The 17,709-nt window shown below is 30.2% G+C and overlaps 1 protein-coding gene across 1 annotated transcript; it reads left to right on the top strand.

The window, feature by feature from the left end:
* Positions 1-651: 651 nt before the first annotated feature.
* Positions 652-7,217, top strand: LOC141700342 (uncharacterized). The gene is made up of 4 exons (XM_074504137.1): positions 652-1,152; positions 2,544-2,659; positions 5,370-5,619; positions 5,722-7,217. Exons 1-4 carry the CDS (start codon positions 817-819, stop codon positions 7,051-7,053), a joined length of 2,034 nt encoding a protein of 677 aa, XP_074360238.1. The 5' UTR covers positions 652-816; the 3' UTR covers positions 7,054-7,217.
* Positions 7,218-17,709: the final 10,492 nt, after the last annotated feature.

The following is a 17,709-nucleotide window of genomic DNA, read 5'->3' as shown; positions in this document are numbered from 1 at the left end:
TATATTAATGTTATTATAAGTTGGAGATTAAATTGATAAAAAAATGAATTTGAACAGCCGACTCTAGCATACTCGATCAGTACATGGTGCCCTCGTAGAAGTCGGACTCTGGATCCGCTAGTGTAGTAACTTGGATGAAGTTGGATAAATTGGTCGAGATTGCAGAGAGTTGCAAACATGTTTTTGCAAAAAAAAAGATATGAAAAGTGATATTTTTATAAATAAAAATATATTTTTACAAATATTTTTAAAAACCTAATGGTATTTTTTATAAAAGCTTTTTAAACTAGGGTATTTTTCGAAAAAAAAAACTTTATTTTTTTTCATTTTTCCGTAATTATTATGTTAAAGAAATTTAAGCGTCAGACCCCTCAATTTTTTCTTTTTTTGATAAATTAACCCAATCCACTCAATTTATGAGCACTATATTAACTAAATTATGGGAAAACACAAAACGATGAAAATAAAGGCAATTTACACATCATCCATTGCCAGCTGTCTCCTGCCTGGCCATCCAAAAATAGCATCTCTAACAGCAACCCAATTGGCTCATTCTATGCCCCACAGTGACCCCATGAGTGGGTCCCACCATCCCATTTTACAACGCCCGGATCCCAACGCAATTATAATCCCAATTCACAATCATCTTTCAAGTCCGCAAGATCTTTTCAATTTTCTCTCTATATTAATCATCCTCTCTTATCCTCTTTCAATTTCACACACAAACACACACAAAAAATCAAATCTTTAATTCAATCTCGATTAGATCTGTGTTGTTCAAGAAACTAGGGTTTCGTATAAACACACATACATAAAATGGATAAAAACGATGAAAAATCAACTAATAATCGAACGATTGATAATAACGATACGATTAATAACGATGTGAATCGATCATCATCGGATGAATCGAGGCGATTAGTGAGATCTGGTGAAGAAACAGGCTTAACGGAGCGATTAAATGAGATTTTAATTGAAGATAGAGAGGATGATTTGGTGTTTGAAGAGGAGAATGTTTTGCAATGGTTGCAGGCTTTAGATATGCAGGTTATGGGAGCGTGTCGTGCCGATGAGAGATTGAAGCCGATGTTGAAGCGGAATGGAGGATCGAGTGGCGTTGCGGATGATTGTTTGCTCGCTCAGCTTAGTCAGGTGAGGATTTTGATGGGTTTGCAGTTTTAGTTTCGTGTTGTTTTAGAGGATTTATCGATTAGTGGAATAAGAAATGATGTTTATGTTATTTGCGTTTATTGTTGTTAGTATCGGAATATCTTGATTAGAATTAGTAGCTGGTTGGTGTATGCTTGATTGATTATTGTTGATGGTTAGGAAAATATTGATTAGAATTAGTTTAGTAGATTAATTGATTAGTGAATATGAAATGATGATTGAGATGAGCATCGGAAAATTTGTTAGAATCGGCAGTCTATTGATGTGTTTCTGTTATGTTTGTTATTTGTTTGTGAATGATTAGTGTCTGAATATTGTTTAGGATTAGTACTGGTTGGAATATGCTTGATTGATTATAATTACTTTAGTGGATTAATTGATTAGTGAATATGAAATGATAATTGAGATAAGCATGGAAAATTTGTTAGAATTGGTAGTCTATTGTTGCGTTTCTGTTATGTTTGTTATTTGTTTGTGAATGATTAGTATCTGAATATTGGTAAGGATTAGTAGCTGTTTGGAATATCCTTGATTGATTATTGTTGACGGATAGGAAAAATATTGATTATAACTAATTTAGTGGATTAATTGATTAGTGAATATGAAATGATGCTTGTGATAAGCATCGGAAAATTTGTTAGAATCAGTAGGCTATTTATGCTTTTCTGTTATGTTTGTTAATGATTAGTATTGGAATATTCTAGTAGCTGGTTGAAAAATGTTTGATTGATTGTTGTTGATAGATGAGTATTGTAAGAATCTAATATTAATTGTAAAATGAAAGCAAAGGTTTTGTGTGATTTGGTTTAATGTTTGTAATTGATCAAGTTGCTGAAATGGAATTGAGATGGGCTATAATGTCATTGATGCATTTGCATTTCTAATTTTGAGTTATGTTTAGTGGATTAATAGGTTGATGACAAGGAAAAGTTAGTTATTAGGATTTGTACTGCATTTTGATAGATTAGCATTGGAATATTGATGAAACTTGTAGCAGGTTGGAATATTTGTGATTGTAGAAGAATATTAAGCTTTTGTACAAACAGTAAAAGAATGCTAGTATTAAGTGTGAAAGTAAAAGGATGCAAACATTTTGTATGGTTTGTCTTTGTTTATAAATATAACTTTTCAAGTTGCTGAACGTTGAGATGAAATGGAAAAATTATTTTCCGGAATTGAATTAGATTTCTGGTAATATGTTTAGTCAGTTGGGTTAACTGGTTAGAGAAATCACTGCGATACTAATTGATAGTATCGTTCTGTTGCAGTACAGTAGTGATATTGGAATGCTGCTAAATTTAAATTTTGTATTTTACTATTGTTTGCTGCTGTAAATTAAAAATTTAGTGAATTTATATGTTGTTACGTTTCAGCACTTTGAGCCATCAGAAGTTGCAATGCTTGCAAGGTGTTTGTGTATCCCACTTGTTACCATTCGTGTTGGGAAGATTGATAAGCAAGGAACTCAGTTGTGCCCAACCAGTACAAGGTAATTGTTTTTATGATGACTAATGATTTCTGTTGTGTGAATATGACTGTTTATGTTAAAATTAAGTGTTGTGCTTTTGTTTTGTTAAAGCTTCATAACTACCAATTATAGAGTGCATATTTTATATGACGAAGGTTCTCGAAGATAATGAGTAGAAAGGAGCCTCTCCCCCTAAATTGGTGGATTTGAATTTTAGTTTGAATTGGTATGTAAGGAATGAAGGCAGGAAGGAAAATTACAATATTTTCCCTACAAAATATTACAAATTTCCATTCCTTCCCATCCAATCAAGCAAGCATTACTTATTATGCTATCATTTAGTCTTGAGCTCTTGTTTGTGCTTTTATGTTGAATGTTGGTATGCTATAGACACGCCATATAGATGAGACATTATCAGCTACAATCAGTCTAAGTTGCGAATACCATTTTGTCTTTCTGAAGTATCCTCGACCTCTTATGCAGTATGTGAATAAGTGATCTATTGTCACCTAGTATGGATAAGTGCTCGGTGTTAGCATAGAAAATTAGGGTAAGTTGGTACTCCTATATGATTACAATTTGAGTGACAAAGCTGGCTAACATCAGATATACCCATGTACTAATACAACATGTGTTATTAGATGCAAACTTGTCAAAGTGGGACCTAGCCCTTGAGAAATGAATTTGACAGGATAGTTTCTTTTCCCCCCTTTGCTTGGGAAAATATTTAACTTGAATATCTGTTGTATGGATCTTAAACAATTTTGACTTCAAATAGTCGGCTAAAATATGAAGTACTTAATTAACAGCTTAAAATTTAGACTATATATTATCCGGTTTGTGGTGTTGCTTTGTCTTTGCTTTAAGCTACGTGCTTTATATGTTATGATTCTTATACAGTATACATTTGTAAATTTATCTTGTTTTCTACACTCTCCGTTGTGTATGACCTCAAGTCGCAGGTTTTTTATAGTCCAGAGTTAATTAGGAAACATAGTCCTGCGCTGAATGCATGCTAATCTTTTTGTCTTTTATATGGAGTTTGTGTGGCGGTAAGTTGCTATATCTGTTAATAAATTTCTTTTGGCATGGTTTGGCAATTCACAGACTTTAAGTTTTTGCTACTTTCATTGGTTTGCGTTCTTGTCTTCGGATGCTAATTCGTAAGGTTGGGAAGTCCATTGCTCTGATCCCCAAACTTTTTTAGGGTGAATATTTCAGTTTCTTGTACTTGAATCGCAGACCTAAATGTACTTCATGCTGGATCTATCTGGTTGGTTTGTAGACCACTGCGTCTTCATATGAAACCTTCCATGTCTAGGTGAGGCATGTTGACACGAAGCGACACATGAAGGTTGGTGTAGTCAACATACTGTGTCATTATGGGATGGATTCAATATAGTGTTTCTCTGTAAAGAGGATTTGGATCAAGAGCAAATAAATTTTGCTTCACCAATGTGACATTGTTAACAATACTGTTCAACTCTGTCATTTTTTTGCTCAATAGTACCTATCAGCTTTAACACATAACATTGTTGCTTTCTTATACGTGTTTTCTATTAGAATCTCGTTATCCTTTCACAGAACTCATTAATTTATATTGTTTCTGACACTTAAACTTCTTGAATATGGCTGGAAGATTAGTTTTTCTTGAATTATGATGATAAGAACTTGCAATTTTTTTTGTATTACAGCTTATCAATAGTCACCATATGTTCATGCTTCCGAGTAAATATATCTTTTGACTTGTAGGTAAAAGTGGACGTTAACTATTATGATCTCTGATATAAGAAGAGTAAAGGTAGTTTCATGCTCCCATGATATGGATTTTTATTTGGTAGTTAACTCATTTGCTTGGAGTTAATATTCACCAAGTACTGAATACAGACATTATATTTGTGTTGTTTTAAGTTTTTTTGCTGAAAACTTATCGCCTAAATTATTTTGCGGATTTCCTAGTTTTTTCACAAAAAAGAAAAGAAAAAATAGAAGCCTGCAGAAAGTATTTGATGGTTCGCTGCTACTGGGTGCAGTGTCAAGTTAGTATGAGTTATAGAGCATGTTAGCAATTTTGCATGGTTTTTGGATTTAATAATGAAATTATGAGTACTACCTGGGTTCAACCAATCATCTGGAAGCTAGGATTTAGAATATATATTTTTGTATAAATGTATGTATATTGTTTGCTATATTTTTAAACTGCATAATCTGAAATTAAGAATATATGAAGTACATCATAATTATAGAGATTCTCATCTCTCTCTTATAAAGCTCTTTGTCGATTACTTGATTATGTATACCTTGTTCCTGGCTCAGTGCTGATAACCATAAATGTATATAAAATTTGGCACCATGACTTGTGAAATATCAATGCTTAGTAGTGACAAACAATTCACCCACATGTATATGTAGTGTGTGTATAGATCATAGATGTCTATCTATTTAGAGCAGATTAGATTAAATGACCTTTCTCCATTCTCATTCTAATTTATATGTTTATTTTAGCCTTATGTGGCTGTAATAGTACTAACTTTGGATATAATTAAAAAAAATGTTAAATCGAGGCTTGCTTGAAAATGACATGCACGTGTCCATGTAGATCAAATTTGCGTAACATTGTACATGTATCATTCTTATATTTTATTACTAGTGTGTGTGTAGTTAAATTAAGTTTACTTTAGTCAATGCACTTAATTTTTGACATCTGATTAGCATTGAATTATTTTTGCAGAGGGAGTTTAACTCTTACTCTGTTGCCTACTTCTAATCTGCGCATTTCATTCATTGGCGATGATGGCCAGATGGAAAGATTAGCAACACTGGCTAGCAGTTCAAGTTGCTCCAGCTCCTCTGTAGAGATTGAAAAAATCTTAGCAGACATATCTGGTCGATCCTTTGTGATGAGAATTACTTCATGTGATGATTTTTACTTTTGGTGCTCAGAAAAGTCGAAGCTACTTGGAGACGAATTAATTGACAAGGTTAGATCCTCTGGTTCCCAAGTAATTAGTAGTCAATACTTTGTCCAAACGTAAACAGTGATACCTTTGCTTACTAATTACTTGTTGTTGGACTTGTTTTAGCTGAACAATTTGCTGACAAAGAAGCCCTCTCTTGCTGAATTAACTGGAATTAGCGAATCTCGCCTTGGTTGTTTTGCTACACGTCTCCGCTCCTATCTTGGAGGGCCAACAGTGACTCAAAATCAAACAAATTCAGTTGCCTTGGCTACTCTACCCTCTGATGTGCTAGATATTCAATTTCCAGCCTCGTCAAACAAGCAGGCACGCCCTCGGCATAATGGCAATCAAGCTGGAAAAGCAAATGCATTTTATATGGGTAGTCTTAGTCCAAGGTCAGGTTCCTTCAAAGAGGGTCTACTAAGAAATTTATCCTCTTTGAAAATTTCCTCCAGAGACAAATTTAGACGTCGTGGTGAAAGCCATCTTTCTTCGGTTGACAACGTTTCTTCTCCTTTACAAACAAACTCGGACCAAACTGGTGCAAATGAAAAGGACAATCTTAAAGAAATCAATGGAAATATTTCATCTCTCACGTCAAGTTCTCTGGATTCACTTAGTAAATCTACCGAGCTTCCTCCTCTAAGTTTGGCAGCATCTAACTCTCCGTTGTCCTTTATTTCTCCCTATTACTGCTGGTGTCCTCCTGTCACACCAACTTTGCAATGTGCAGTGGCACCTATACAGTTTCCTATCTCATCAACTGAATCATTCTGTTTGCCGCCTCTTTCTTCCCTTCTTTCTACATCTATGCCCTCTAGTCTATTGGCACACGAGTCACCTCTTGAGCTCTCTGAAATTCCCTCTATAGATTTTCCACCATTTCTTCCTGATCCTCTGGTTAGGTTGCCATTGTCTATGGCATCATCACAGCAAATTGCAACATTTACACCTCTTATGTGTGATCCCATTGTCCACATTCCAGTAATTGACATTTGCTCGTCAGGGCCTGTTTACCTGGTCAGTGCTGGTCCTGCTATATCAACCACGATACCATCTTTGCACCCAACTCATCCATTAATTCCTGCAAGTGACTCGATGATTGAGAGCAGTGCAAGGGAGACACTGAGGCTTTTGATCAGTAATTCTAGCCAGACTAACTCACAGTTAATGTCGGTATTTCCCTCTGTTCTAACAAGTACTGGTGAAGCTCAAAGTATACTTGCTCACGGTAGTAGGGGTCTATATGAAGGAGCCAATGATGTTGGTAACATTGCTAACAGCATTGCTGCAATGAGTATGGTCTCTCTGTCTGAGAGGTCTGGTGGAAACAGTAGTGTATTCAATAGATGTCTTAGCCAAGGCGACATGGTTGATCAGCTGGAGAAACAAGGGGGAGGTGGATCCGGCGGGACTTGTTTAGATGATGAAGGAAGGGGAGGACTTGTTGATTGAATGCTAGATCTTTGGTTTGTTTGTAGATGTGAGTTTTTTGTTATGCAAAATGTAGATATATCTGCAGTATGTCTGTAAGGAACTGTAATTATCATACTCAGACTCTACGTTGCCAGTTTTAGTGTTCAAAGTGCTTATTCAATGATATTTGTTTTGCCATGTTATTCCTTTGGTCTATATACGGAGGGCTGACGAGAGTCGGGACATTCAACTTTTAAAGCTTCAGTTGTGCAACTTATTGGCATATTAGTAAAGGTGTAAACGAGCACTGTCTAGCTCTGTCCTAAGCATGAGTATAATTGAAAATTAGGATTTATGCGAGTTTTTTTGGAGTTTAACAAGACTCTCGAGCAGAACATCTTAATAGCTAGGCTCATCCTCTTTAGCTTAAAATATACATGTTGGTGTTTGAGTTAGAACTAGGGTTCTTAATGAATCGAGTCGAACCGAGCCTTTTACTAACCGAGCCTTTTACTGAGTTGTGTTCGAACTACTTAATGAACAACTCGGTTAATTCACGGCTCTGAGCATTAGGTTTTACAAATGCAACTCCTCTTACGACTAGCAAACTTTAATCAGTCACAATCACACTGTCAGATATCTTCTTGCTATGAAATTTGAACCAATAAAGTTCTCGTTTTTCTCTTAACACGTTAATGTTTTAGGAGGATAGTTTTTTTTTATAATAAAGTTTCACAATTTTGGTAGCAGTCTCAAGTTGAAAAATTGACAAAAATAACCTATTTTTAAAGTTTTTCTATTACATGGAATGGGTATTCTGTTTTTAGTTAACTCATGTGCAACAAGGTGGGTCTTGGTGTAAAAGCATCTCCAAAGCTCTTCACCTGTCAGATATAATATATAAGTGTCATTCTATTATACATAATATGTAAAAAATGGAAGACTACAATGGAAAGTGTTATCCTATTATATCTAACATGTAAAAAATGGAAGACTCCGGCCTGTTAGGTATAATTTTAGACAGCTAAAAACAAGCATGCCATATTTGTTGATTGTTCACCCTATCATTTATAATATTTCAGGTCATCTCCTCCCTATATTAACCTAATCTAGCCTAAATTTTATTCTAAATTTTATTATCTATAATTTTTTATAACATATTTAAGATTTAAATATATAATATTATAATATCAAAATGATGTATATATCTTCTTAGTTATTATATGTATAGATGTATAGATGTATTTTTATTTATAAAAAAATGTTATGTAATATTAAGTGTGATAAATAATTAGTAACTAAATTTATAAAAATTCTAATATATTAATATATGTTCTAGTCATATATTCTATTTTATATGTAAGTAATGTTCATAATAATTATTCATTTTTATTTTATAATGTTTACTTTAAAATATTGATATAAATATAAAAATGTTATAATATTATAATAAATATATTTTTATTAAAAATATTATTTTATTTCCACTAATATAAAATATAATTAATTAAACTCCTTTTAAAAAAAATTAAACTTTTTTATTTATATATTTAAAATTAATAAAAAGAATAATATTATGAATAATAATATTATGAATATAGCTAATGGATTATAGCTAATGCCACTGGAGTGATAATGTTTACAGGTTCAATAAAATTTTATCTAACCATATTTTAGCTAACAGTTTTAGATGGTATCCTTGGAGATGGTTTAAGGTGGTAGAAATAACATAATAGCAATACACATTTGTAAAATGCATATTAGGTTTAATACTCATGTGTAGGTTGTGTATCTTTGTATAAATATTGTTAAATACTCATATCTCAGTAGCGCTCTACCTCTACTATAATATGCATATCATGACGGTTAAAATTGACAAACTTTTTAAAATTGGTTATTTTTATCATTCTCTCACCAAAAATGAGCTATTTTTGTCACTCACCCTCTCAGGTAATCATTTTATCTTCAAAGTTGTTAATATTAAAATTTAATCATATATCAACTTGGTTGCCAAAATAAACAGCACTAAGGGAGTAGTAAGAGTTAAAATGGTGGACTTCTTTTTGACAGAAAGCAGCAAGTTAATCTTCTTCAGCTTATCCAATGAGAGTTTCAACCTTTAAAAGGCTTTCTCACACACAAACGAAATAATGTCATTGTCGACTACTAGTAGACGTAGTCATGGCAAAAGAAACAAAAGAGAACAAAAAAAATTAGTAAAGAATTAAGATCAAACAACTATTTTACCCAACAGGAGGTCCTACCTTAACTTACTCGTGACAAATCCTTGTAAAAAGACACAATCTATCAAATAATAGATCCTTTGGATCCCTATTGGCTATTGTAATTCAATATAAATTATTGCACCGCTAATTCTACTTGCAAATAAAATAAATCATCACTAACCGATCGACATTTAAATATATACATATACAAATATATATTGATGATTTATTGATGTCATGGTGATGCATATACTGACTCCAGAAAAATAACAGATTACAACTATACAGTTACTACAACTTACAACTGCTACTAATATAATAGCTTGGATAGGTGGATATCACTTATATAAATATATAAATATAATAATTATGGTAGTTGTTATTTACGTTCTTGTTGCGAGTCCTGGACCTCCCGGACCATACGGACCATACTAGCTGTACCCTATACGTGGATATATTTATATGTAAGAATTATCAGTAATATTAGAACAAATATTATAATATTTTATTGTAAAAATTTGAAATCTATAATAATGTTCTTCCTACAAATCATTACAATCTTATGAATTTTACTAAGATTTCTGAGAAGATAAAAATACACTAACAAATTTATCAAAATCTGCTATTTTATGAAATACAAAAAATAATTTTTAAATATCACCAAATTTTAAAAATAAAATAAAATTTAAATTGAGCACCACCATAATATAATGGAATTTTTAAACTTTAAATTGAATATCCCAGATTTTAAAATACTTTTTTCAATCTTTACTGAAATACATCAAAATTTAAAGATTTTTTAAAATTCAAAATAAATATCATATTCCTAGAAATTTCGAAATCCATTAAAATCTCATTAACATGCTAAGTTTAGCCTCTCATGTCTCATAGCTGATTTTTGGTTGTAATAATTAATAGTGCACTCCTGTTTCTCTTAGCCATAAATAAAAATTGATCTTTTATTCAATTAAATCGAATAGAATTTTAATTATCATGATATAAAATTGAGTACAATATATGCCTTTTAACATGATTATTCCGTTGCAGAAAAGAAGAACAAATAAAAATATACAGAATAATGTGACAACAATTATGATTTATATCATTGCACTCAACTCAATGTTTATAACTCATTATCAATCAATCAATCAACGATATTCAATAAACACTGGTACTGTGTGTCTGGAAAGAGTATAGTGTATACGGGCTTACTCTCATTCCAAAAAATAAAAATAATAATTTATACTCCTTCTGTTTTTTTTTTATTTTTCACTTTTAATTTTGCACATATTTCAATGTATTTTGACCGATTACTTAAAATTATCGTTTGTAAATAAAATTAGACAACTTATATTTTAATTCACAAAAAAAAAATTAAAATTATACTAGTAAAATCATATTAAAATGTGTGTAAAAATTAAAAAGATAAATAAAAAAATCAGAGGAAGTAATTAATTATATTTGGATTTCTTCTTAGCAGAGGTACGAGACATACTTGTATTATCTGGGCGAAAAGAAGTTAAAACAAAGAAAAAAGATTCCCATACAAATGGAAGTGTCAAATCTCCTTCAGAATGAGGCAAACCTGAAACTGTATCACTAATGGGGCCCATATTTTATTACTTTGTCTACCCTTTTGCGCGACCCAGCCTGTCTTCTAATTATGTTTTCTGCCAAATTCCAATTTCCCAAATTGGCTTTTCTTCTTGCTTTCACCTAATATTTTAAATATATTTGCCCGGCTGATCCAAATCTACCGGTTGTAAACAAATTAATTTCACAGTTAAAAAGAACTTTAAAATTAAAAATTTATGAGCAGATAAAGTGCCGTTGTACAGCCCCCAAATTTGTGATCAATATGTGATCAGAGGATTTGGTTGTCAAAATAAAATCTCAATATAATATATATTTTTAACATTAAACAATTATCAATAATATTTGTCACCCCAAATTAAATTAAGATCTTTTAGGTTATAGTGTTAAAAATAAGATTTTTAATTTTTTTTCAATATATTTTTCTTTTTTTTTTAAATCTTTTCAACAATTACCAATCTCAAAACTTAACCCTTATAGTAGACCCAATTATACAATAACAAAACTAATATATATTATAACAACTTTATATACTAGCATATAATCCGTGCGATGCACGGGCTCATTATAATATTTATAATTTAATTGTTTTATATCATAATTTAATAATCTGCATAAAATGTAATAATTTTTTTATAAAAGATATTATTATAAAATATAATATATTGCATTGAATATCTATGATTGAAATTATTTATATAAATATGATATATATTACGTTATTGACATATACAAAATTTAAATAGTTAAAATATTAAATTTTAAAATATCATTATATCATTTATGTTGAATCTAACTATTTTCATTTATTTGTTTTCAAAATTTTAATGATCGTATCACACATCTATACTATCCATATTTACAACCTATAAATAGCCAAAACATTTAAAATTTTTGGTTACTTATTTAAAAATATTAAAGAATTTACCAAACATATTATTTTTTCTAATTTTATTTACGATTTTACTATATTTTAAATTTTTTGCAAAAATACACTTTGAAAAATACGTCACCATTTTTTTACTATTTTTTGAAAAATATTATGTTTTCTGAAAAGTGACTGTTTTTTTTGTTGCATTTGAGAATTCATAGGGTTGTATTTGAGGTTATATCGGGTTGCAAAATCGTATTTTGTAAAAAAAATTGAAAAATTGCATTTTTTGCGAATAAAAACTTAAAAAATATGTATTTTTGCAAAAAAAAAGGACTATTCAAACAACCTTAAAATTTTATTATGACTAATAAATAACCAAATTACCATTTTCAACTAAAATACAAATTACTTTTTCCAACTAAAAGACATTATCTTTTCAATTTTATCAAACTAAAATACCGCATTTTCCAAATATATAATGGGCAATTTTATTTAATTAGATACTATAATAATATTATAATTATTAATAGCTAACAAATTACCCTTTTCAGCTAAAGTATATTAGCTTTTCAAATTTTTCTACAAAACCCCTTTTTTCAAAAATAGTTTTATGTAATAATATACAAATATAATTTTATAATTATTAAATATTATCTGGTTACCATTTTCAGCAAAAACACATCATCAATTTATTTTAAATTAATGAAATTTTATTAAATTTTCAATTTAAATTATTATTTTTTTAATATTATTAAAAATTTATGCGTCGCATGGTTGTAAACTAGTATTGTTAAAATCAAATTATTAGAAATTTGATAGTAGACTATTCTAGGGTGAAAAATCAAAATACCCACCATTTGGGGGGCAAATGCCCAAAATACAGTTTTACGGGATGTTCCGCCATTTTTACCCACTGCATACGCATGTGGGATATGCGAATACATATTTTGAAAATTTAACAAAGAATAAGAACACGCATGTTGAACATGCGTATTCAGATTTTGTTTTTTTATGAATACGCGTGTTGAATATGCGTATTCTTTGTAAAACACAAAGTGAATACGCATGTGCATGCGTGTTCTTTGTTGAATTTTAGAAGGCTGAATACGTATCCCTTAAATGCGTATTCCATGGGTATTTTGGGCGGTTCACGCGCATCTGAGCATTTTGGGCAGCTGAAGGTGAAAACTGGTGTATTTTGGGCATTCTTTCACTATTCTTATTGTAATACTTACACTTTAAGTCCTTTATTTTATGATTAGGTGTGTAGCTACCAATAACTCAGTTAGTCCATAATACTTATGCAATAATTTGTATGTATGAAGAGAGAATTAAGGCCCTTCGACCCATGTGGTGGCAGCACACAATAACATAATGTACGCCAACGTGACTTAGTAATTGTATAATACTCTTGCACATGATGATAATATATGAAACACTACCTATATTTATATATCAATGCGGGAGAAATTCATGGAACGAATTTCAAATTATTAACTTCAACTCAAATTATTATATATATATATATATATAATTATACTAAAAAATGACTTGAATCCGAACATTAAAAATTAAAAATTTAAATTTTCATAATAAGGAATAACCTCCAAAAATTATTTTCCAGTAATTTTATCAAGAATAAATCTAAAATATTAGTTGAACTTATCATTTTCTAACAGTAATCTCATTTATAAATCGATATTTATTTGCTTAACATGATGATATTTGGAACGGATTTTCGATGGTGTGTTCATGAATACACAATAAGTAATGATGTGTCAAATTTTTATTGGTCTTTTCATAATAAATGTCGATGAACCTCCTGCATTTATATTATATTAATTCCATCAATAAAAACACGACAAATTCATAAAAGTTAGGGCTTAATATATGCTCCGGAACAAACACTAACCAAACCCTATTTGGAAATAGTAGAATGTAAAATTAAATTATTGGCGAAGGGTTTTGAGTTGATGAATAAGAGGAAAACTAAAACTGTTAAACTTCTAACCCGACAGCCCATGTTTTGTTGGACCGCTAAACCACTACATTTGGTTGTATACATAAAGTTTACGAGACATTTCATAATCGCAAATAATTATGGTTTACTTAAATTTGAGTAATGCCGACATGTGAGTACGTAGAACAGTGTAACTTTTCTTGTTGGGTGGTGTTGAATGATTTAATCTTCTTGACTATTATCCAACAGTTATATCTATCTATTTATAATATAATACGTCCGATAAACAATTTATATAGTTGTTGGGTATGAGAAACATATTATTGGACCAACTTGGATCTGAGCAATGAGAGAGATGAAAATGAAACTTTGAAGTGGTGGGATCAGGGGGTAATGTAATTGTTTAGAATACTGTTAGCTGATTGTTTTGAAAATTAATTTGTCAACTTCAAAGTACTCCAGCAAATAGGAGGGGAATTTGACGCTCTCTTTGCAAGTTGGTACATTTGTTTGTATGTTAATTAGCTTTACAAATTATTTCTTTAAAATATAGAAAACACAAAGGAGGATAAGTTCTATATTCAACCAACTGCAACCAAACTACCAAGGATCTCTAATATTTCTTTAAAATACTCTGATTGCAACTACACCTGGCAAATATAGTTATGTCTCACGGAAGTACTTAAAGTTCACATTCATATTATGTGACTCGGAAACTTTGAACAATTAACTGGAGTTGACCGGTGTCACTTTTTAAATTATAGAAACTAATTTGACAACTTTTTTTGAAAATCCCAAAAATTTGACCATTTTCTAAAAATTGTTGTAAAATACGGCAACAATTGGTTATTTACTTAATTATGTACGGTTTTCTACTATGTGACATAGGAACATAGTAAGTGTAAAAATTTATAAATTTTGATCATTTTTATTGGTGTATTTTTTGTATATATAGATGTCCAACACTATTAAAAATAAAAAACCAATCAAAATGACTTAAAAGTATAAATTACTGTGCTTATTGTAAAAAAATTGTATTACATATACCTAATATATATTTTATATTTTAACAAATTTATACTTGTATATTTTGCTTATAACTTATACTTGGAGTCATATCATGTACTAAAAGGATAAATACAAAAATCTTAATAAATAGTATCAGTCATTTATTTTCGTATTCATATAATTTAGTGTCGTGTACTTAAAATATAAATACAAATATAAAATTTTCTGTCAGCTGAGTATCAAATTGCCAGGACTTATTGTTAGTTGAATATCAGGTAGAACAATAGCAGCATATTGTATATTATTAGGCTTCATAGATCTTAACTAAGCAAAGAAAAACAACAATTGCAGTAATACAAGGTAATTTCTTCAATTCTATCATCTAGAAGCTTTGCATGCATGTACAGAAGGGGAATCAAATGGTGGGTATAATTATTCACACGGAGAATAATTACAAATGTCGCCAAGTTTTACCATTCGTGCATAGCATCTTTAACATATGAATTATGTTTAATGTGAAAAACTGTTTAAACTGTGACAGGAGCATGGTTCACTGAACCTGCAAGCTCTGCAACACTATTGGTGCAGCCCTATTTAAGTTCCTATTGTAATTGCTGTTACACATTTTTCAAATCATTCGCTGCATAGCAAGTTGGCAAATTTCATATCTATATCTGCACTCATTTCTCCAAGTCTGCATGCAAACCTCTTAATTAATTATAAATTCATCTAAAACCTTAATTAAGATATAAGTCTATATATATTTATGATTTTCAACACTTCTCTCAATTATACAATACATTTGGTATGAATCATGACTAGAGTTATCGTACCTGGCTCCTCTTAAATCTTAAATGGTATGAATCATGACTAGAGTTCTCTACCTTACTCCTCTTAAATCTTAAATTATTAGAGTAATTATCAAGAAGATCTTATAATGCTATTAAACACAATCAAATCATACTATCTAGACACTTCAAGCTGAAGTAGTACCACATTTGGTGTGTGGCTTTGGAGTCTAATTCGTTCATGAAATTAAATGTATTGGTCCAACCCCGAGTGAGATTAAATGTCAATGACTGGTGTCATTTGGTTTAGGAGGTTAGTTCATTTCCAAATACTCGTAAATCAGATCGGATCGTATTTATTATTGTGATGTTAGCGATTTATATGGTTTTGATCTTTCCCATCCATTTAATTCGTTATAAATAAAAATCAGAGTAATCGATTAATTTTTCGAATTCTCGTTTTCAGTATTAATGTATTCGACCGAGTACTCATTTAAATTCAAATATGTTCACCTTAAATTTACGAATACTCACCCGAATACTCGTCCAAATTGATCATTTTTTATAAATTATAACTAGAGTTGTTCATGAACCGAGCCGAACCGAGTTTTAATTGAATAGAGTCGAGACTAGTTTTAATTTTTTTTCTGGTGAGCCGAACCGACGAGCTTTCTTAACGAACAGAAAACCGTGTTCGAGCTCGAACTCGTTAATGAACGAGCCGAACACGAGTGTTTATCGAACAAAATCGAGTCGAGTCGAAGTGAGCCAAACACGAGCCGAACACAAGATTTCTCCCTCAAAACGAGCCGAGCTGAGCTGAAGTGAAAATTCTGGTTAAAACATCCATTTAATTTTTTTCTTTTTTTTGTCATATCACTAAAATATATAGATCTTAACATCCGTACAGTTGGATCATTAATAAATATTTTTAAAAAATTGAAACATTAATATGAGACTAAACACTAATTACAAGTACTGTTCAAACCGTTGGTTGATTGTCAAAATAATAAAATAAATAAATTTATTTTTTTCTAAATTTTTTGCAATACCACTAAAATATATAGTAAACCTTGACATCCTTACGGTTGGATCATTCATAAATATTTTTAAAAAATCAAAACATCAATATAGGACTAAACACTAGTAAGAAGTATTTGTCAAACTAATGATTGACCGTTAAATAACAAATCAAGTAAATTTAATTACTGATAAAATTTTTGTCATATCACTAAAATATATAGATCTTAACATCTATACGGTTGGATCATTCATAAATATTTGTTAAAAAATCAAAACATCAATGTGAGACTAAACACTAGTAAGAAGAAGTACCGGTTAAACTAGGTTGACTGTTAAAATATCAAATCAAATACATTTATTTTTTCCTAAAAGTTTTATCATATCGCTAATATATATATATATATATATATATATATATATATCTTGATATCCGTACGGTTGGATCATTCATAAATATTTTTAAAAACTCAAAATATCAATATGAGACTAAACACTAGTAAGAAGTACTGGTCAAACTACTGGTTGACTGTACTATAACAAATCAAATAAATTTATTTTTTAATAATAATTTTGTCATATCACTCAAATATATAGATCATAACATCCGTACGGTTGGATTATTCATACATATTTAAAAAAAAATCAAAACATCAATGTGAGACTAAACACTAGTAAGAAGTACGGGTCAAATTAGGTTGACTGTTAAAATAACAAATCAAATATATTTATTTTTTCTAAAAGTTTTGTTATGTCACTAAAATATATAGATCTTGATATCCGTACGGCTGAATCATTCATAAATATTTTTTAAAAAATCAAAACATTAATATGAAACTAAATACTAGTAAGAAGTACTGATCAAACTAGGTTGACAGTTAAAATAGCAAATCAAATATATTTATTTTTTTCTAAAATTTTTATTATATCACTAAAATATGTAGACCTTAACATCCGTACGGTTGGATCATTCATATATATTTTTAAAAAAATTGAAACATCAATATAGAACTAAACACTAGTAAGAATTACTTATCAAACTACTGGTTGATTGTTAAATAGCAAACCAAATAAATTTATTTTTTTTAGAAAATTTTGTCATATCACTAAAATATATAGATCTTGACATCAGTATGGTTGGATCATTCATAAATAGTTTTAAAAAAATCGAAACACCAATCTGAAAATAAATATTAGTTATAAGTAGTAGTCATATCACTTGTTGAT

Source organism: Apium graveolens, unplaced genomic scaffold, assembly GCF_009905375.1.
Source record: "Apium graveolens cultivar Ventura unplaced genomic scaffold, ASM990537v1 ctg2181, whole genome shotgun sequence".
Taxonomy (NCBI): Eukaryota; Viridiplantae; Streptophyta; class Magnoliopsida; order Apiales; family Apiaceae; genus Apium; species Apium graveolens.
The sequence above is the reverse complement of the archived record's forward strand: the minus strand, read 5'-3'. Positions and strand labels throughout refer to the sequence as shown.